The sequence below is a fragment of the Symphalangus syndactylus genome, chromosome 10 (genome assembly GCF_028878055.3).
Source record: "Symphalangus syndactylus isolate Jambi chromosome 10, NHGRI_mSymSyn1-v2.1_pri, whole genome shotgun sequence".
In the NCBI taxonomy this organism is placed as follows: domain Eukaryota; kingdom Metazoa; phylum Chordata; class Mammalia; order Primates; family Hylobatidae; genus Symphalangus; species Symphalangus syndactylus.
The window spans coordinates 75,409,993-75,433,023 of NC_072432.2; the positions used below are offsets into that span (position 1 = coordinate 75,409,993).

General features: G+C 39.6%; 1 protein-coding gene and 1 non-coding gene across 2 annotated transcripts in view; one reads left to right on the forward strand and one right to left on the reverse strand.

Moving 5' to 3' along the window:
• The window catches only part of TECRL (trans-2,3-enoyl-CoA reductase like), a 145,996-nt gene extending 144,055 nt beyond the window's left edge, over positions 1–1,941 (forward strand). The window contains exon 12 of the mRNA XM_055297469.1: positions 1,197–1,941. Coding sequence (XP_055153444.1) covers positions 1,197–1,213 — 17 coding nt within the window. The 3' untranslated portion in view covers positions 1,214–1,941. The remainder of the gene's footprint in view (positions 1–1,196) is intronic.
• Positions 1,942–10,967: 9,026 nt separating this feature from the next.
• Positions 10,968–11,074, reverse strand: LOC129492336 (U6 spliceosomal RNA). The gene has a single exon (XR_008660799.1). It is a non-coding gene; the product is annotated as a U6 spliceosomal RNA (small nuclear RNA).
• Positions 11,075–23,031: the final 11,957 nt, after the last annotated feature.

Genomic DNA, 23,031 nt, shown 5'->3' on the forward strand with positions numbered 1-23,031 from the left:
ATGAAACTGGAAACCATCATTCTCAGTAAACTATCACAGGGACAAAAAACCAAACACCGCATGTTCTCACTCATAGGTGGGAATTTAACAATGAGAACTCATGGACACAGGAAGGGGAACATCACACTCTGGGGACTGTTGTGGGGTTGGGGGAGGGGCGAGGGGCAGCATTAGGAGATATACCTAATGCTAAATGACGAGTTAATGGGTGCAGCAAAACAACATGGCACATGGATACATATGTAACAAACCTGCACATTGTGCACATGTACCCTAAAACCTAAAGTATAATAATAAAAAAATAGAAAAAGGAAAAAGAAGAAAAAAAATACTTATCTTCTCTGAAAGCCTATGTGTATGTGTGTGTGTGTGTATGAGTTTGTATGTGAGCGTGCTTATATACTTGACAGATGATGTATATAAATCAAAGTACACATTATTTAAGAAATTTCAGTTGCTTCATTTTTAAATTGTGATTCTTTAGATTTGTTAGTCTGTGGAGCATTTTCAATTCTCAGATTATACATATGTAATAAAATATGTTCATTAAAGCTCTTAGATTATATGCATCTATGACAATATATAAATATATGACAACGTATACATATATGACTATATATATATAGGACAATATATTGTAAAGTAAGTCTATATGCACTGGGCAGGGGCTGTTTATTACTAACATATGTGGCCACTAAAGAAATAACAAAAAGCCCTTTAAAAGCCTTATAATTCCCAAAGCATACTATTAAAATTTCTAAGGAGGAAACAATAACAATAAAATTCTCACTCCCTAATATCTATTCAGCTAAATTGTATGATGTCATTTAACGATCTTAAAAAGAAATGTCAATGCATTAAATCACATATACCTAATGCAGCTATATGATCAACTAGTTGTGATAAATGTCCCTTTTTTGAAAGACTATGAATAGTTTCTGTTTTTGTAACTGGATCCTGACAAATAGTAACCTAGGAAGTTTGCACATTCTTGTAGGACTAGAAGGTCTTTAAGTATGGAGTACCTATATGACAGACATTTTTCTTCCCATTATGCTACATTCCCTTATGCCAGTTGCTCCACCATATGTTTTTTATATCAGTTATTCCCTTACTGTTGGCAGACATACCTTAGTTAAAGGATACCTTAATTATGAAATGTGTTTTTTAAATTTATTTCTCGTTTTTATTTCCAGGTGGTCTCACTGCCTAAGACATCAAAAGAAAAACCTGACAAATTTACACCATATTGTTATCAATAGTAATGCTACAGGTATAATCCTGCAGCAGCCATGTACACATTTTTAGCCTTTAAAACCTAACCTTCATTTATAGGTTTTAGGAGTTACTATTCATAAGTATGTACACATATGCCTATGTATATGGGTGGGTGTGTAAATGTGCACACTTACAAACTTTAATGATACTAATATATAAGATTTATGTAAATAATAAGTTTGCATTGCTGACTAAAAAATTGTGCATTTCTTTTAATATAAAACAAATCTATATAATCTCACATATTCATGGTTTTTTTGCCACATATCTAAGTAACTTAATTTTAGCTTATGGAGTATTTTGCAGGAGCAGCATTCAACACTGCATAGATTAGTTGTAGGTGTCTCAGTTACATTTACATATCAGTGTATTTGGTGGGGAAAGAAGATGAAAAATAAAACATTTAAATATAAAATTAAAATAAATAAAATATGACATTTATTTATGATAGATGTCATGATTTGATCATATTCATAGGAAAAACATTAATGAAAAATTTAAATGCAGAAAAATATATACACACACTACACAAATTAACTATAACATTACTACCAGTTACTTATTGAAGTAATATGCTGTCCTAAATATGTTTCGTTATACCATGTTCTCTCAGAGTTAACACTCTCATCCTATAAATAAAAGATATATTTTCAAATTCTAAAATTCTTGTGTGTGGAATTCCTACAGTTGTTATTTTTATGTCAAGATAAATATTATGATAATATTAGCAACTTTTAAATTCTATGCTTTGAGACATATAGGCCTCATTTCTAATTTAATAAGGTATGTATATGTTTGATATTTTCATAAAAGCAATACAGGGTTTGGCCAAGAAGTTTTGCCATCTGTGAAAGGCACGCATTTGATGCTGTTATAAGCCATATTAACTGGAGAACATTTCTAAAATACTTCCATTTCACATGCAAATTTTATACTCTATATATTGATGGATTTGTTTATGAGATTGAGATTCAGATGTGGCAACTAATCAGTGAGAGAGGAAACAGGTACAAGGCAGCCTCTACTTTTTAGATAGTTTGCTTGTTTAAGACAAAACAAGTTCAAGTTTAATTGAAATATTGCATATTTGCTTGCTTAATTACTCTGTTAAACCTTAAATATTCTAATAAGCATGTCTTTGAACATGAAATAAAAATTAAGAAGTCGGATAGGAGCCAAGATGGCGGAATAGGAACAGCTCCGGTCTCCAGCTCCCAGCCCCAGCGACACAGAAGACCGGTGATTTCTGCATTTCTGCTTGAGGTACCGGTTTCATCTCACTAGGGAGTGCCTAACAGTGGGTGCAGGACAGTAGGTGAAGTGCACTGTGCGCGAGCCGAAGCAGAGCGAGGCATTGCCTCACTCGGGAAGCGCAAGGGGTCAGAGAGTTCCCTTTCCTAGTCAAAGAAAGGGGAAACAGACGGCACCTGGAATATCGGGTCAGTCCCATCTTAATACTGCGCTTTTCCAACGGCCCTGGAAAACGGCACATTAGGAGATTGTGTCCCGCACCTGGCTCAGAGGGTCCTATGCCCACGGAGTCTCGCTGATTGCTAGCACAGCAGTCTGAGATCAAGCTGCAAGGCAGCAGCGAGGCTGGGGGAGGGGCGCCCGCCATTGCCCAGGCTTGCTTAGGTAAACAAAGCAGCCAGGAAGCTCGAACTGGGTGGAGCCCACCACAGCTCAAGGAGGCCTGCCTGCCTCTGTAGGCTCCACCTCTGGGGGCAGGGCACAGACAAACAAAAACTCAGCAAGAACCACCACAGACTTAAATGTCCCTGTCTGACTGACAGCTTTGAAGAGAGTAGTGGTTCTCCCAGCACGCAGCTGGAGATCTGAGAACGGACAGACTGCCTCCTAAAGTGGGTCCCTCACCCCTGAGCAGCCTAACTGGGAGGCACCCCCCCAGTAGGGGCAGACTGACACCTCATTCAACCGGGTACTCCTCTGAGACAAAACTTTCAGAGGAACTATCAGACAGCTGAATTTGTGGTCTCACGAAAATCCGCTGTTCTGCAGCCACTGCTGCTGACACCCAGCCAAACAGGGTCTGGAGTGGACCTCTAGTAAACTCCAACAGACCTGCAGCTGAGGGTCCTGTCTGGTAGAAAGAAAACTAACAAACAGAAAGGACATCCACACCAAAAACCCATCTGTACATCACCATCATCAAAGACAAAAAGTAGATAAAACCACAAAGATGGGGAAAAAACAGAACAAAAAAACTGGAAACTCTAAAAAACAGAGCACCTCTCCTCCTCCAAAGGAGCGCAGCTACTCACCAGCAACGGAACAAAGCTGGATGGAGGATGACTTTGATGAGTTGAGAGAAGAAGGCTTCAGAAGATCAAACTACTCTGAGCTACGAGAGGAAATTCAAAACAATAGCAAAGAAGTAAAAAACTTTGAAAAAAAATTAGAAGAATGGATAACTAGAATAACCAATGGAGAGAAGGGCTTAAAGGAGATGATGGAGCTGAAAGCCAAGTTTCGAGAACTACGTGAAGATTGCAGAAGCCTCAGTAGCAGATGCGATCAACTGGAAGAAAGGGTATCGCTGATGGAAGATGAAATGAATGAAATGAAGAGAGAAGGGAAGTTTAGAGAAAAAAGAATAAAAAGAAATGAACAAAGCCTCCAAGAAATTTGGGACTATGTGAAAAGACCAAACCTATGTCTGATTGGTGTACCTGAAAATGATGGGGAGAATGGAACCAAGTTGGAAAACACTCTGCAAGATATTATCCAGGAGAACTTCCCCAATCTAGCAAGGCAGGCCAGCATTCAGATTCAGGAAATACAGAGAACGCCACAAAGATACTCCTCGAGAAGGGCAACTCCAAGACACATAATTGTCAGATTCACCAAAGTTGAAATGAAGGAAAAAATGTTAAGGGCAGCCAGAGAGAAAGGTCGGGTTACCCACAAAGGGAAGCCCATCAGACTAACAACTGATCTCTCAGCAGAAACTCTACAAGCCAGAAGAGAGTGGGGGCCGATATTCAACATTCTTAAAGAAAAGAATTTTCAACCAAGAATTTCCTATCCCACCAAACTAAGCTTCATAAGTGAAGGAGAAATAAAATACTTTACAGACAAGCAAACGCTGAGTGATTTTGTCACCACCAGGCCTGCCCTAAAAGAGCTCCTGAAGGAAGCACTAAACATGGAAAGGAACAACCGGTACCAGCCACTGCAAAAACATGCCAAATTGTAAAGACCATCGAGGCTAGGAAGAAACTATAGCAACTAACGAGCAAAATAACCAACTAACATCATAATGACAGGATCAGATTCACACATAACAATATTCACGTTAAATGTAAATGGGCTAAATGCTCCAATGAAAAGACACAGACTGGCAAACTGGATAAGGAGTCAGGACCCATCAGTGTGCTGTATTCAGGAAACCCATCTCACGTGCAGAGACACACATAGACTCAAAATAAAGGGATGGAGGAAGATCTATCAAGCAAATGGAAAACAAAAAAAGGCAGGGGTTGCAATCCTAGTCTCTGATAAAATAGACTTTAAACCAACAAAGATCAAAAGAGACAAAGAAGGCCATTACATAATGGTAAAGGGATCAATTCAACAAGAAGAGCTAACTATCCTAAATATATATGCACCCAACACAGGAGCACCCAGATTCATAAAGCAAGTCCTCAGTGACCTACAAAGGGACTTAAACTCCCTCACAATAATAATGGGAGATTTTAACACCCCACTGTCAGCATTAGACAGATCAATGAGACAGAAAGTTAACAAGGATATCCAGGAATTGAACTCAGCTCTACATAAAGTGGACCTAATAGACATCTACAGAACTCTCCACCCCAAGTCAACAGAATATACATTTTTTTCAGCACCACACCACACCTATTCCAAAATTGACCACATAGTTGGAAGTAAAGCTCTCCTCAGCAAATGTAAAAGAACAGAAATTAGAACAAACTGTCTCTCAGACCACAGTGCAATCAAACTAGAACTCAGGATTAAGAAACTCACTCAAAACTGCTCAACTACATGGAAACTGAACAACCTGCTCCTGAATGACTATTGGGTACGTAATGAAATGAAGGCAGAAATAAAGATGTTCTTTGAAACCAACGAGAACAAAGACACAACATACCAGAATCTCTGGGACACATTCAAAGCAGTGTGTAGAGGGAAATTTATAGCACTAAATGCCCACAAGAGAAAGCAGGAAAGATCCAAAATTGACACCCTAACATCACAATTAAAAGAACTAGAAAAGCAAGAGCAAACACATTCAAAAGCTAGCAGAAGGCTAGAAATAACTAAAATCAGAGCAGAACTGAAGGAAATAGAGACACAAAAAACCCTTCAAAAAATTAATGAATCCAGGAGCTGGTTTTTTGAAAAGATCAACAAAATTGATGGACCGCTAGCAAGACTAATAAAGAAGAAAAGAGAGAAGAATCAAATAGATGCAATAAAAAACGAAAAAGGGGACATCACCACCGATCCCACAGAAATACAATCTACCATCAGAGAATACTACAAACACCTCTATGCAAATAAACTAGAAAATCTAGAAGAAATGGATAAATTCCTCGACAAATACACCCTCCCAAGACTAAACCAGGAAGAAGTTGAATCTCTGAATAGACCAATAACAGATTCTGAAATTGTGGCAATAATCAATAGCTTACCAACCAAAAAGAGTCCAGGACCTGATGGATTCACAGCTGAATTCTACCAGAGGTACAAGGAGGAACTGGTACCATTCCTTCTGAAACTATTCCAATCGATAGAAAAAGAGGGAATCCTCCCTAACTCATTTTATGAAGCCAGCATCGTCCTGATACCAAAACCTGGCAGAGACATAACCAAAAAAGAGAATTTCAGACCAATATCCTTGATGAACATCGATGCAAAAATCCTCAATAAAATACTGGCAAACCGAATCCAGCAGCACATCAAAAAGCTTATCCACCATGATCAAGTGGGCTTCATCCCTGGGATGCAAGGCTGGTTCAACATATGCAAATCAATAAATGTAATCCAGCATATAAACAGAACCAAAGACAAAAACCACATGATGATCTCAATAGATGCAGAAAAGGCCTTTGACAAAAATTCAACAACCCTTCATGCTAAAAACTCTCAATAAATTAGGTATTGATGGGACATATCTCAAAATAATAAGAGCTATCTACGACAAACCCACAGCCAATATCATACTGAATGGGCAAAAACTGGAAGCATTCCCTCTGAAAACTGGCACAAGACAGGGATGCCCTCTCTCACCACTCCTATTCAACATAGTGCTGGAAGTTCTGGCCAGAGCAATCAGGCAGGAGAAGGAAATAAAGGGTATTCAATTAGGAAAAGAGGTAGTCAAATTGTCCCTGTTTGCAGATGACATGATTGTATATCTAGAAAACCCCATTGTCTCAGCCCAAAATCTCCTTAAGCTGATTAGCAACTTCAGCAAAGTCTCAGGATACAAAATTAATGTACAAAAATCACAAGCATTCTTGTACACCAATAACAGACAAACAGAGAGCCAAATCATGAGTGAACTCCCATTCACAATCGCTTCAAAGGGAATAAAATACCTAGGAATCCAACTTTCAAGGGATGTGAAGGACCTTTTCAAGGAGAACTACAAACCACTGCTCAATGAAATAAAAGAGGATACAAACAAATGGAAGAACATTCCATGCTCATGGGTTGGAAGAATCAATATCGTGAAAATGGTCATACTGCCCAAGGTAATTTATAGATTCAATGCCATCCCCATCAAGCTACCAATGACTTTCTTCACAGAATTGGAAAAAACTACTTTCAAGTTCATATGGAACCAAAAAAGAGCCCGCATCGCCAAGTCAATCCTAAGCCAAAAGAACAAAGCTGGAGGCATCACGCCAGCTGACTTTAAACTATACTACAAGGCTACAGTAACCAAAACAGCATGGTACTGGTACCACAACAGAGACATAGATCAATGGAACAGAACAGAGCCCTCAGAAATGATGCCGCATATCTATAACTATCTGATCTTTGACAAACCTGACAAAAACAAGCAATGGGGAAAGGATTCCCTATTTAATAAATGGTGCTGGGAAAACTGGCTAGCCATATGTAGAAAGCTGCAACTGGATCCCTTCCTTACACCTTGTACAAAAATTAATTCAAGATGGATTAAAGACTTATATGTTAGACCTAAAACCATTAAAATCCTACAAGAAAACCTAGGCAATACCATTCAGGACGTAGGCGTGGGCAAGGACTTCATGTCTAAAACACCAAAAGCAATGGCAACAAAAGCCAAAATCGACAAATGGGATCTCATTAAACTAAAGAGCTTCTGCACAGCAAAAGAAACTATCATCAGAGTGAACAGGCAACCTACACAATGGGAGAAAATTTTTGCAACCTACTCATCTGACAAAGGGCTAATATCCAGAATCTACAATGAACTCAAACAAATTTACAAGAAAAAAACAAACAACCCCATCAAAAAGTGGGCAAAGGACATGAATAGACACTTCTCAAAAGAAGACATTTATGCAGCCAAAAAACACATGAAGAAATGCTCATCATCACTGGCCATCAGAGAAATGCAAATCAAAACCACAGTGAGATACCATCTCACACCAGTTAGAATGGCCATCATTAAAAAATCAGGAAACAACAGGTGCTGGAGAGGATGTGGAGAAATAGGAACACTTTTACACTGTTGATGGGACTGTAAACTAGTTCAACCATTGTGGAAGTCAGTGTGGCGATTCCTCAGGGACCTCGAACTAGAAATACCATTTGACCCAGCCATCCCATTACTGGGTATATACCCAAAGGACTATAAATCATGCTGCTATAAAGACACATGCACACGTATGTTTATTGCGGCACTATTCACAATAGCAAAGAGTTGGAACCAACCCAAATGTCCAACAATGATAGACTGGATTGAGAGGGTGTGGCACATGTACACCATGGAATACTATGCAGCCATAAAAAATGATGAGTTCGTGTCCTTTGTAGGGACATGGATGAAACTGGAAAACATCATTCTCAGTAAACTGTCACAAGGACAAAAAACCAAATATCGCATATTCTCACTGATAGGTGGGAATTGAACAATAAGAACTCATGGACACAGGAAGGGGAACATCACACTCCGGGGACTGTTGTGGGGTGGGGGAAGTGGGGAGGGACAGCATTAGGAGATACACCTAATGCTAAATGACGAGTTAATGGGTGCAGGAAATCAACGTGGCACATGGATACATATGTAACAAACCTGCACATGTACCCTAAAACCCTAAAGTATAATAATAAAAAAAAAAAAAAAAAAAAGAGGTTGAAGGGAGCTCCCCAGCCCTTATGCCATCTGAGGACACAGTGTTTACCCCTTTTATCATGTGAGGATGCCACAACAAGATGCTGTCTATAAAGCAGAGAGCTCTCCCCAGACACTGAATCTACTGACGCCTTGATCTTAGACTTCCCAGCTCCCAGGACCGACAGAAATAAATTTCTGTTGTTTCTAAGTTACCCAGTCTAAGGTATTCTGTTATAGCAGTCCAAATTGATTCACACACCCTATCTGAACCAGCCATTTAACAGGCAAGACTCAGAGAGGGTGAGTGTCCCCCAAAGTTGCTCCACCTACACTTTCCGCATCTCAGTTGTGGCATCTCCATCCTTCCAGTTGCTCAGGTAGAAAGCCCTGGAGGCATCCTTGACTCTTCTCTTTTATTATACCCTATGGCCAACCCATCAGCTGTTCAACCTTCAAAATATATTAGAATAGGATTGGCCACATCTCATCACTGCAGAGACAGAGCAGGCACCCTGTCTCAGGAGGCTTCTGCCCACCGCCCCCAAACATGGAAATAAAGGATTCTCTTGAGTCCCTTCAAGAGAAATACCAGGCACCTAGCTAGCCTTGAGAAGTAACTGAAGAACTTAATAAACAGGAATGTAAAAATACCTTAAAATAATAGCCACCCAAGGAGGTTAGAGCCACAGGATGTTTGGCTCCCTATAGAAACTAAAGATAACATCTTAACATATGTCCCTGAGTTGGTTTCAGAAACCCAGAATCCACCAGATGGAAAATGCTGACCACCATTGAGTAGACTTCAGATAAGGGAGAACTGAGGACCCAACTCTGACCACTGCCCTTGATTATAAATCTTTTCCTAAGAGGCCTAGAGAGAGTCACGCCCACAGGCCAAATCTTAACACTCCTTCCTGCTGACCTCAAGTTTTTGAAAAAGCCTCCCTTTTTTTTTCTTTACCAATTACGAATCAAAGAATCTCTAAATCCACCTGTAAGGCCCCCGATCTTCAAGATATCCCAATTTCAGGGTCCAAACCAAGGTATAGTTTCCATGGATTGACCTATGATTTTGCCTATAACTTCTACTTTCCTAAAATGTACCCCTGCCTTTAAAAACCCTTGCTTGTAAGCCATCCAGGAGGTCGGATCTTCGGTGTAAACTGTCTATTTCTCCTTGCTTGGCACCCTGCAAATAAACGCCCTCCTTTCTCTCATTGCAAACTTCAGTGTAGATGTTTGGCTTTACCGTGCTGGGTGAGGTTCGGTTCAGTGATACTGCTGCCATCTTGGTCTGAGCCATCGTCAACCATCCTCTCTCATCTGGATTACCAAAATAACCTTCCAACTAGTCTACCTGCTTCTACGCTTGTACTCACTTTCCCCCCTGACCTCTCCACCCAGCCATGGTCTATTTCCAACATGTCAGTCAAAGGGATCCTTTTTAAACCTAGGTCAAATCACTGTCATTCTTCTGCTTAAAACTGGGCAATGACCTCCCATGACACACAGAGTAAAAGCCGAAGTCCTTCAAAAATCTCTAAGGCCCTATATTATCTGGCACTCAACACAACCTTGATACCACCTTCTACTTCTTCCTCTGTTGCTCCACTCACTCTACTCCAGCACACTGGTTTCCTTGCTGTTCCTTCGGCAAGTAAGGCATGAGCCTGCCTCAGGACTTTTGCACTGGCTGCTCTCTCTTCCTGGATTGCCCTTTATCTCTCCCCATGATAAATTTCCTCACTTCCTTCAAGTCTTTCTTTGAATTTCACCTTCTCATTGAGGCCACCCTGACCATCCTATTTAAAACTTAACTCTAACCACTGCCCCTTTCTCTGCCCTACATTCCTGACCTTTTTTTTTTTGAGACAGGGTCTCACTTTGTCATCCAGGCTGGAAGGCTGGAGTGCAGTGGCACAATCACTGCTCACTGCAGCCTTGAACTCTTGGGCTCAAGCAATCTTCCTACCTTAGCCTCCCAAATAGCTGGGACCACAGGCACACACCACCAGGCCCAGCTAATTATTGTATTCTTTGTAGAGATGGGGATTTGCCACATTGCCCAGGTTGGTCTCGAACTCCTAGTCTTAAGATATCGTCCCTCCTTGGCCTCCCAGTTGCTGGTATTACAGGTGTGAGCCACCACACCTGAGCTTGTTGCCATCTTTATGTTCATGAGTACCCAATGTTTAGCTCCCACTTCTAAGTGAGAACATGTCATATTTGGTTTTCTGTTCTTGTGTTAATTTGCTTAGGGTAATGGCCTCCGGCTGCCTCCATGCTGCTGCAAAGGACATTATTTTGTTCTTTTTTTTGTGGCTGTGTAGTGTTTCATGGTGTGCGGGTGCCATATTTTCTTAATCCAATCCATAAAAATATGGAATGCTTCACGAATTTGCATGCAATCCTTGTGCAGGGTCCATGCTAATTTTCTCTGTATCGTTCTAATTTTAGTATATGTGCTGCTGAAGTAAGCATATGTGAAAGACTTTGAAATGGGCAAAAATGTCTTGTAGTTGTACCTTTATAGGTTATCGTCACCTGTCATTGTCTTTGAGCTATGTTGTAGAAAAATGATACTAACGTAAATGATTCTAGTATTAATACATAAAAATGCAAATAGTGCCTGGTGGTGATGCAATTGACTGCCCTATACATATTGACCAGTTGTGCCTCTAATTGTAAATTCATTTCAGCATCTCTGATTGCCTGTATATGTGTTTGCTTTGACTTCTCCTTTGAACCAGTTGTACCCTCTTATTTGTGTTAGTAGACAATTCTCTTTGGGTCTCTGACATTTCTGCATGTTCTGAGTAAACGCACTGACTACCTTTAAAAAGAAAAATAAAAAAATAAATAAATAAAAAAATAAAATTAAGAAGTCTGAGCGTGAAACTTTTCCCATGATGAGGGACATTTTAGTCAGCCTCATCACAAGACTTTTGCTTTTCTCAAACCATCCCATATTTCTTTTTGACACTTGGAAGTATCCCTCTGCTTCTTATATTTATTTTAAACATTCTGGAGCTTTTGTTGTTTTGTTGTAACCATTGCCAAATTTATAATTGTTAGATGACAGATGTCCTTAAAAAGTGTTTTTCAGTAATTGTGCCTAAAGAAATACAATTATAATTGTCATCAAACTAATTTGGTATGCATGCTTTTACCTCCAAAACCATAAATTGTCCTCTTCCTCAGGACACTGTAAACCTTGAATTAGAATCAAATCAACAATTTGCATTATTGTAATGTAGAAATCAGTTCATTTTTTAAACACAGGTATCAAAGTCTGGCTGGCTTACATATCCTAAACAGTTTTAATATGAAAAAAATATAAATGTTTAGAAAAAAATTAGAATTAATTAAAATCAATTAGAATATGTGTATTAAAAGCAATATTAAGTTGTATCCATATTTTGTTCTTTTATTCTTTGGGTTACATGGGGTATAAAGGGATTGACATAACCTCAACCTGTAAATGCTTCTTTAAAAATCATGGAATTATGAATCTGTTTCCCATTTTCAGTCTTCCCTAAGGCCCTTTCTCTATTATAATTTCTTAGACTGTATTTGCTCTTCTTTTCTATAACTTTTGCCGAATATGTCGTTTATTAAAACAAAACAAAGCAAACAAAACTCTAAAAACTAAAAATACACCATTACTGGTTATAAGCCTTTCTTCAGATAAATGCATAGTTCTGTAAATTCATGCCCCATGATATCTTCACAGATTATCCATTGTTTTTCTTGGTGTTTAGCAATTCTTGTACATATCCAAAGATAGGTCAGTTCAGAGGGTCTTAAGGAAGATGAAACTGCTAAAATAAAGACTGGACCAGGTTGGGAAATGAGTCTCACTTAAAACAAAGATTGATAATAATCTCAAGCAAAAGTGGGAAAATATAAACAGGAGGTCTCTTGCCAAACTATAGCTTTGCACATCCCATTTGGAGTTTAAGACTAGTAACCAGTAATTTAAATATTTAAATTTATGAGCATAGTAAGAAATATGAGATTTGATAACCTCAGAGTTTTCTAATACTAGATTTTGATAACGTAATTTTTAAAAAATCAACAGTTCCTTTAATTATTATTCTAGTAGTTCCTTTTAGAAAAATTGTTTGATTTAATTCTCTATCCCAAGACAATTTGTCAAAAAAAAACCCAGTGTTTTTAAAATGCCACATCTTTGTCTTTCCCAGTATTTTCATAAAAATAGCTGGAGAGAGAAAAACAAAACAAAACAAAGAGATGCATCAGCTGCAGCTACACATCAATTACTGCATAACTGCTTCCAGTGCCTAACCCTTCTATCTCCAATTTCTACTTTCTCTACCTCTAGTTGTTACTTTTAAAATGCATTCTGGGCTGGGCATGGTGGCTCACACCTGTAATCCCAGCACTTTGGGAGCCCGAGGTGGGTGGATCACCTGAGGTCAGGAGTTCGAGACCAGCCTGACAAACATGGAGAACCCTCGTCTCTACTAAAAATACAAAATTAGCCAGGCATGGTGGCACATGCCTGTAATTCCAGCTACTCAGGAGGCTGAGGCAGGAGAATCACTTGAATCCGGGAGGTGGAGGTTGCAGTAAGCCGAGATCGTTCCATTGTACTCCAGCCTGGGCAACAAGAGGGAAAGTGGGTCTCAAAAAAAAAAAAAAAAAAAAAAAATTCTGTGTGACTATATGTGTGCATTTTTAGTTTTTGGCTAACTGTGACTCAAAATAGACTGCAGTGCATTTTGTTTGTTAGCAACACTGGTGGAAAAAAATGTTAATCTCTGACTCATACACAGACACACACACAGATCAATTTTAAACATTACTCCTTAAATGAAGCATACAAAATGAAAATAGTCTCATTTTTAAAATGTGTATGTTCAATTTTATTTCTCTAAAAATACTATTTCCAAAATCTAACCCTAAGAAAATAGTAAAATTCATAATGATATTTAATTATTTTATATATGACCTTTACCTTTATTCCAGTAGTTAAACATATTTCCAAGATATTTAAGTTCAATTTTAAGGAACTAGCATTCAGTACATGTTAAATTTTAGCAGCTGACATATGTCAATGATAACATTTGTGCTCATAAAAAAAGTTCATGAATCAATAATGAGGGTTATTTTAATTTTTATTAAAAAATTTAAAATCCTGAGTTTGCTCCTGAATGTTAGAGGTGATTATAACAATTTTGCCTTGTAAATACAATTACAGGTATTTTTGCAGCTTTTGCATAATGATAATTTAAAAACTTATTTTAAAGGCTGCTTAAAAGTTAATTTTCACCAGGTGCATAATGAAGCCTGTAATTAGGCCTCCTTCAGAGGAGGTTTGATTGTGAAAATAGACAGCAGCATTTCCTGAGATAAAAGTTCCTGCTAAAATGGGATTTGGGTTTTTAACTTTAGTTTGCTAATGGTTCTTGAAATGTGAGAAAAAAAGTCGTTCAGAAATATTTACAAAACAAATGCATAATTATTGATTTTATTGAGAATATAGAAGACATTTTCATACCATGTGTTTGGGAAATGAAATCCCGTAGTCTGTTGCCAGAAATAAAACTATTAAAAATATAAGAAGTACTCTCAATAATCTCAGTACATAATTTCTGGTTTATCCCATTGTTCTGTCAGCTTGTAAGCGAGAGTCGTTTATGTCACAGGATACTTTGGGTGTCACTTTTTGCCAGCCAGAAACCTCTGTGGCTGGTGGTGACTCTGCTTGAGTGTTGTTCGCACCGGCAGAGCTTGTTCCCCCAACTCGGACCAGCAGGTTGCACTTGGCTCCCGCTAACAGCCTGGAACCCACGCCTGCTGAGAGTGAGCCAAGTGCGGGGCTACGAGGGGTGTTAAGCGAGCAAGTGCAGGATCCAGCCACTGGGCACAACAAGGCGCTGTGGCTGCTGTGGTGCAGCGGGCAGCTCCAGGTGCCTGCACAGGTGCCAGTGTTGTATAAGGCTGCGGCTGGACCAGGCGTACAGCAAGCAGTTTCTGCTGCAGGCGCTGGGGTCTGGATGAGGGGAATGTGGGGAACGTGGTGGCACAGAAAAAGGTGGAGACGCCAGCAACTGCAGAACCCCAAGGGGGGCGGGGTGCTACAACTCTCTCATTCCCACAGCCGGCATCTCAGGAATTTATCATGTTTAAATTACATTTATTTATTTAGTTGGTTAATTATTATGCTGATCATTTCTCGTGTTTTTAAAATGCTAACTCATTGAAACCGTATTCTTGTTCATTCTTTTCATTCATATTTCCCAGGGACATAGACCAAGGCTTAGGATATAAAAGGTGCCAATAAATGTTTCTTAAGTGACTAAGATTATAACGGCTTTTTTAGTCCTGCCACCTTGCTCCCACCTAGAACTCCCTGGTTATCTCAGCCCTGCCCATCACTTCCCATCACATGGTGTGGCCACCGAGGGCTATAGTGTTACAGCTCTGGCTTGGGGAATCCTGATGAGGTCTGGGCCCCCAGAAGTGTTGGCCCTCTTCACTTTCACAGTCCGATGATCGGGATGGTGTCACCACCCACAGCTGGGCGAGCTGGCCAGGAATGTGTTACAGCCCTTTGCAGGCCTGCCCACAGCTCAGCAAGAAGGCCAGGAAAGTGTTACAGCCTTTTCAGCCTCTGCCATTTGGTGGGGCCCAAGCTCTTGTCCACATCCAGAAAGAATGAGGTTACACCAACAACTGGAGGGTGAGCGTGGCAGAAGACTTTTACCCAGTGACAGAACAGCTCTTAGCAGAGAAGAGACCCAAAGTGGGTAGCTCCTACCCGCTGGGGGGCACTCCTGATGTCTGTCCAAGTCTGGCTGTCTGGGGGTTTTTATGGGCTCAGAATGAAGTACATGCTCATTGGTCTATGGGAAGGAGGAAGTGTGTGCTGAGTGGTCCGTGAGTGGGCCTGGAAAAAGCATCATTTGACTGGCTAACAGGCATCAAGGAAGTTTTCACTCTGGGTGTGGATTCTACACAGAACTGGCAGCCTGGGGTTCAGATTTCAGGCTGTCCTCAGCCAGAAGGTGGGGTTTCACGGGAAACCTGCCCCTATTTGCCTAGGAATTTGCCTCCTGCCGCTCTCATTTCTTTGATAAACTAATATTCACAATTCCTTCCTCCTCCATCAATGATCTACTTACTACCAATTCTTCATATGGTTCATTTTCCAAAAGCTTTCTCAAACTTCCTCACAGAGTCTCCAAGCAGAAAAAATTGTTGTGCTTTATCTAATCACCTATATTGACTCATACAATAGAGTACAGTTGGATATATAATTCAAATAAGATTTTCTTTTAAATCTAAGTACTTTTACTTTAAGAAGAAGGTAAGGGTCTCAGAAAATAAGTTATTTAGGAAATATAACTGGTTTATCCTAAACTATCTGACACTGGATAACTATGTTTACCTGTTTAGAAATGAGTTTTCTTATCTGTAAAGCAAGATGTTTAGATAACTTATAATACTTTTTCTCTATTTTTACAGAAATAATTGTAGATTTAAATAGTTGTCAATTTTCATTACTTCTAAAATTATATATTATAAAGCCAATGTTTAAATTCTATGAAAAATATTTATTTAATATAAAATCACTTGAGGTGTTCTGTCCTCACCAGTTGAGTGTTTCTATGGGGAGATCATATGCCAGTTGAACGCTCCCATTTTTTCTGTTAGTTAGCATGCTCGAATGCACTCGCCCAGCTCCTGAGACCTTATCAGGAAGCTGCTGATCACCAGTTTCGATGTTGCTATCTATTGGGAGACCGCCTTTCCCTAGCACTGGCTGCAACTAACTATTATTTTAGACAGACAGTCGTAACAACTGCCTGACCATCACCTTACGGTTGCCTGATGCTCCTGGGGGATTTGGCTCTCCTGCCCTGTTCATGTCTGACTATGTACCATAATACTACCAAAGAAAAAAAAAGCAGGGTTATTTATATTAATTGTATAATGTAAAAAAGAGAATCACACAAAAGACATAACCAAAAATATACAATTGTTTGGGGCTGGGAGTATTAAAAATATATTTTTTCTTTCTACTGTTCTATGCTTTCTAGAATTTCCATGTAAAAGTATAATCTATTCCACTATAAGGTTTGAAAAAAATTATTAAACCCACCAGACTCTATGAACTGTCTCCTATATTTTTCCCCTGGTATTATCTTCAAACATATTTTCTCATACTTCCTGTGTTCAAGAAATACAGATCGACTTAATATGTATTGGACACCTCGTTATTTTATACAGCTAAGTTTCTACATATGTTCTTCACTCTACAATTTAAGCATTCTTTAAGAGTTTTAAAAAATATATTAAAATTCAGCTTCATGGCTGGGCACAGCTGCTCATACCTGTAATCCCAGCACTTTGGGAGGCCAAGGCAGGTGAATCATGAGGTCAAGAAATTGAGACCATCCTGGCCAACATGATGAGACCCTGTCTCTACTAAAAATAAAAATTAGCTGTGTGTGGTGGCGTGCACCTGTAGTCCCAGCTATTCAGGAGGCTGAGGCATAAGAATCACTTGAACCCAGGAGGCAGAGGTTGCAGTAAGCTGAGATCGCACCACTGCTCTCCAGCTTGGTGATAGAGCAAGACTGTCTCAAAAAAAAAAAAAAATTCAGCTTCATATATAAAATACATATCAAATATTATATATTTTTATAAATATTGTACACCAAAAATACAATTCTCAGGATCCCTAACTGACTGAACAGGTCCTCTCCTGGCCTCAAGGACCTCAGAGTGACTTAAAAAACTGAATTCCTGGCCTGATGGAAAAAGGGTTCCCAGACATGCCTCGTTACATTCCCTCCCTTTTGGAGTTTACGTCAATGTAGAAATAATAAGATGGACAAAACAGACTATTTATGGAAATAAGGTACCTATTTATAAACAAATCCTAAGGCAATGCATGGCAAGGGTTAAGTCATACCCTAAAAACCATACAATTTCATTAAAAATTTTTTAAAATTATTCTGGTGTAATGTGGCTTGCTTTCTAACCTGACTCTGGTATAGCATCACATGACAGCAGACCTTGAAGGAAATAAAAATATTTTACCCGAGAGTATATCTTTTTGACATACTTTGAAAAGTCCTACAAGGTCCTCTTTTGTGGGAGAAAATTGCGTTAGTAGAGAATCTCCATTATTGCAGCCAGGTCTTCCCTTTCTATGCTTAGGAGAGATTAACAGAGAGCTTGATGGCTTTATGGCACTTCATCTGCATAAGAAGGGCTTTGGCCTCCCCAACTCCCCTTATCTTAACTCAAGCATTTCTTTCTACTGACTTCAAGTCTTTAGATAAAGCTTATTTCTGTTAACCAATTACCAATCAGAATCTTTGAATCAATCTGTGACCTGTAAGCCCCCACATCAACATATTCCCCTTCTTTAGGCTGAACCAATGTATACCTTTCATGTATTGATTTATTATTTTACCTACAATTTCTGTTTTTCTATAATTTATAAAACCAAATTGTAACCAGAGTGCCTCACACACACTTTCTCAGAACCTCTTGAGACTGTTCCCTGAAAATGGTCACTCACATTGGCTCAGAATAAACCTCTTAGAAATATTTACAGAGTTTGTTTTTCCATTAACATTATAAAATATTTTTTATAACCTAAGCCTATCCAGATTATTTCAGAAACAAAAAATTTCCAGCATCCTAAAGAGTCCCCTGCCTCTTGCTACCTTGTGGTCATTAAAATCCTTCAAAAATGATGGTGACTTCTAATAGTACATTATAGATTAATTTTGAAAGTTTTGTGTTGCAAAAAACACAATAAAGTGTTTGCTCCTGTATTTATTTTCTCCTTTTTTCTAAGCATGTGAGATTAGTATTGTTCATAGGGCTATGCATAGTATTTTTAATTGTTGTATATGATATATTTAATTTTTCTACCCCATTGATCTCTACTATTTCACTATCTCCTTTCTTTCCCTTTGTTTTCTTTAGGGTTTATTTGCTGTTTTTTTTTTTTTTGTCTTTTTTTTTTTCCCCCTAACTTTCTTGGTATGAAGCACAAATAATCATTAATTTTTAACATTTATGATTTTTTATTTTATAATAAATATTCTACTAAACACAGCTTTTGTTTCATCCCATAAGTTTTGATATATCATGCATTTGTCAGAGGTGTTTAAACCGGAGAAATCCCATCTTTAATAAAGGCTGCGTAAAATAAGGCTAAGACATACTGGGCTGCATTCTCAGACAGTGAGGCATTCTAAGTCACAGGATGAGATAGGAATTCAGCACAAAATACAGGTCACAAAGACCTTGCTGATAAAACTGGTTGCAGTAAAGAAGCTGTCCCAAACCCACCAAAACCAAGATGGTGATGAGAGTGATCTCTGGTCACCCTCACTGCTACACTCCCACCAGTGCCATGACAATTTACAAATGCCATGATGACATCAGAAATTTACCCTATATCATCTAAAAATGGAGGCATGAATATTCTACTGCTTGTTTAGTTAGCACATAATGAAGAAATAACCAAGAAATAACCATAAAAATGGGCAACCAGCAGTTCTTGGGGCCGCTCTGCCTATGGAGTAGCCATTCCTTTATTTCTTTACTTTTTAATAAACTTGCTTCAACTTTACTCCACAAACTCACCCTGAATTATCTCTTGGGTGAAATCCAACAGCCCTTTTTGAGGCCTGGACCGGGACCCTTTTCCAGTAACATCTTTCTGACAACGCCCCCAAAAAAACAATACTCAAGAGACCGTGATATAATTTGGATGTGTCCCCACCCAAATCTCATCTAGAATTGTAGCTCCCACAATTCCCTTGTATTGTGGGAGTGACCTAGTGGGAGATAACTGAATCATAGGGGTGGTTTCCCCCATAATGTTCTTATGACAGTGAAAAAGTTTCATGAGATCTGACAGTTTTATAACCCCTTTCACTTGACTCTCATTTTTATTTTATCGGCCACCATATAAGACATGCCTTTCACCTTCCACCATGATTGTGAAGCCTCCCCTGCCATGTGGAAATGTGAGTCCATTAAACCTCTTTCTTTTGTAAATTGCCCAGTCCCGGCTATGTCTTTATCACCAGTGTGAAAACAGACTAATACAGTAAATTGGTACTGGGAGTGAGGTGCTTCTGAAAAGACACCTGAAAATATGGAAGTGACTTTGGAACTGGGTACCAGGCAGAGAGTGAAACAGTTTGGAGGGCTCAGAAGAAGACAGAAAAATGTGGGAAAGTTTGGAACTCCCTAGAGACTTTTTGAGTGCCTTTGACTAAAATGCTAATATGGACAATGAAATCCAAGCTGAGGTGGTCTCAAATGGAGATGAGGAACTTGTTGGGAACTGAAGCAAAGGTGACTCATTATGATTTAGAAAAGAAACTGGAAGCATTTTGCCCCTGCCCTAGAGATTTGTGTAACATTGAACTTGAGAGAGATGATTTAGGGTATCTGGCAGAAGAAATTTCTAAGCAGCAAAGGGTTCAAGAGTTGATTTGGGTGCTGCTAAAGGCATTCAGTTTTAAAAGGGTAACAGAGCATAAAAGTTCAGAAAATTTGCAGCCTGACAATGTGATAGAAAATGAAATTTCATTTTCTGAGGAGTAACTCAAGTCAGCTGCAGAAATTTGCATATTTGAAGAGGAGCTGAATGTTAATCACTAAGACAAAGGGGAAAATGTCTCCAGGGCATGTTCGAGATCTTTGTGGCAGCCCCTCCCAACACATGCCTGGAGGTCTAGGAGAAAAAATGGTTTCTTGGATGGGGCCAAGTGTCTCTCGGCTGTGTGCAGCCTAGGGACTTGGTGCCCTGTGTCTCAGCCACTCTAGCCATGACTAAAAGTGGCCAAGGTACAGCTCAAGCCATAGCTTCAGAGAGTGCAAGCCCCAAGCCTTGGCAGCCTCCATGTGGTGTTTAGCCTGTGAGTGCCTATAAGTCAAGAATTGAGTTTTGGGAACCTCTGCCTAGATTTCGAAGATGTATGGAAATGCCTTGTTGTACAGCCAATAGTTTGCTGCAGGGGTGGAGCTCTCATGGAGAACCTCTACTAGGGAAGTGGGAAAGGGAAATGCAGGGTGGGCACACAAACACAGAGTGTCTACTGGGGTGCTGTCTACTGGAGCTGTGAGAAGAGGGGAATAGGGCTACTGTCCTCAAGACCCCAGAAAGGTAGATGTACCTATAGCTTGCACCATGCACCTGGAAAAGCCACAGACACACAATGCCAGCCTGTGAAAGCAGACAGGAGGGAGGCTATACTCTGCAAAGCCACAGGGGTGGAGCTGCCCAACACCATGGGAACCCACCTCTTGCATCAGCATGACCCAGACGAAAGACATGGAGTCAAAGAAGATCATTTTGGAAATTTAAGATTTGACTGCCCTGCTGGATTTCAGACTTTCATGGAGCCTGTAACCCCTTTGTTTTAATCAATTTCTCCCACTTGGTACAGCTGTATTTACCCAATGCCTGTACCCCTATTGTATCTCAGAAGTAACTAACTTGCTTTAGATTTTACAGACGCATAGGCAGAAGCGACTTGCCTTGTCTTGGATGAGACTTTGGACTGTGGACTTTGAGTTAATGCTGAGATAAGTTAAGGCTTTGGGGGACTGTTGGGAAGGCTTGATTGGTTTTGAAATGTGAGAACATGAGATTTGGGAGGGGCCGGGGCAGAATAATATGGTTTGGCGCTGTGTCCCTATCCAAATCTCATCTTGAATTGTAACTTCCACAATTCTGTCATGTTGTGGGAGTAACCCTGCGGGAGATAATTAAATCATGGGAGTGGTTTCCCCCAGACTGTTCTCATGATAGTGAATAAGTCTCACGAGATCTGACGGTTTTATAAGGGGAAACCCCTTTCACTTGACTCTTATTCTTCTCTTGTCTACTACTATGTGAGAGGTGGCTTCTACCTTCCACCATAATTGTTAGGCCTCCCCAACCACATGGAACTGTGAGTTCATTAAACTTCTTCTTTTGTAAATTGCCCATTCTCGGCTATGTCTTTGTCAGCAGTGTGAAAACAGAGTAATACAGACCCCAAAGCCAAAAGGGAATCATTTATGCATACCAATTGGCCAACTTTGTGTAAGTGGGGTGCTTTTTTACCCAGATAAAGAATGAGATTCGGTTAGAGGCCCACCTTAGGGGAGTTAGAGTCTCTCCTGAAACAGAGAGGGTTAAAGGCTCCTCTCGGTAAAAGGCAAGAACTCTTGACCAAACCTGGGTTCAAGGCCCAAAACTTGGGAAGTTTAGAGTTCTTCCTATGATTTAGGGGGTTAGAGGCCTCTCTCTCAGTAAAGTCATTCTCTGCTAAGAACTGATCTGGTGCTATGGGATGTTAACCACTATTCTCTTTGAATTAATCTGCCTTGCACTCCTTGCTGTTGGCTGTGGGTGACAGCATTAGGCATAAGTAGGATTATGAAACATTGGGACCTTTTTCTCCCTAAAAGGGGAAAACTTGAGGGCTGATGGGACTGCTGGAAAACATCCCTTAGCGACCAAGAAGCAGGTGCCTGAACTTTTAATTCAATGTCACTGTAATGGTGAATCTTTCTCTGGCCTCCCTGAGCATTTCACCTTTTTCACCCCACCCCAGGCAATGGTTTTCTCCCTTCTCTTTCCTTCTCTCTCTATGCAAACTGGTTAAATGAATGTTAAGAATCACAGTTTATCTCCTCTTTAAAGTTTTGATTTATTGGAAAAAAAATTGTGGGGCTAGTCTTAAGCTGTAGTGAATCTGTTGTACTCTGTACTATAAATTTGTCTTTCTGTATCTTTCTATCAGAAAGAGAGGTACTTTAGGTTAGAATGTGGGCCCAGGACACCTGTAAGCCTGCTGTTCAAGACAACCCAACAAACTGGTCAGTTACGTCCTTGGGAGCTTGACCTTGTAACCCCTTGGTGGTACTTTCTCTTGGTCTCCATTGTCTAGGGAACAGGAAGTTTGGGATTTGTGTCATATTTAGCTCTAAAATTTATCTTGATCAGTTAAAAGCCTTTGCAAGCTCAAAACTGGCTGCTTAGGCTCCTTCTAGGAAGAGCAGTGGAAACTACCAATGCTGTAGCTTGGCAGCTAAGTCTTTGTCATTTTGTAATGATGGCCTGGGTTCAATTCCTAGCTTAGGGAATGAGTCCCTTCTGGGTTTATATCTGTGTGAACTTTTTCATTTGTTGATGCTCTTCCCCTCCAAGAATCATCTTGAATTTTCTTTTCTCTGAGCACCTGGGAGGTTACATTTGGTAAAGTTCAAAAGCCAGAAATACTGACTTTTTTTTTTTTAGAATGTTATAGTTAACAGTCAGCTTAATTAGAAGCAAATATTCAAGTTTTGATAGCTTGGGATTCCTTGAAAAAAACAGAGGTGGAACCACAGACCCTGTTTTGGGAAAAAAAAAAAAAAACCCTCTGTTTTCTTTATAA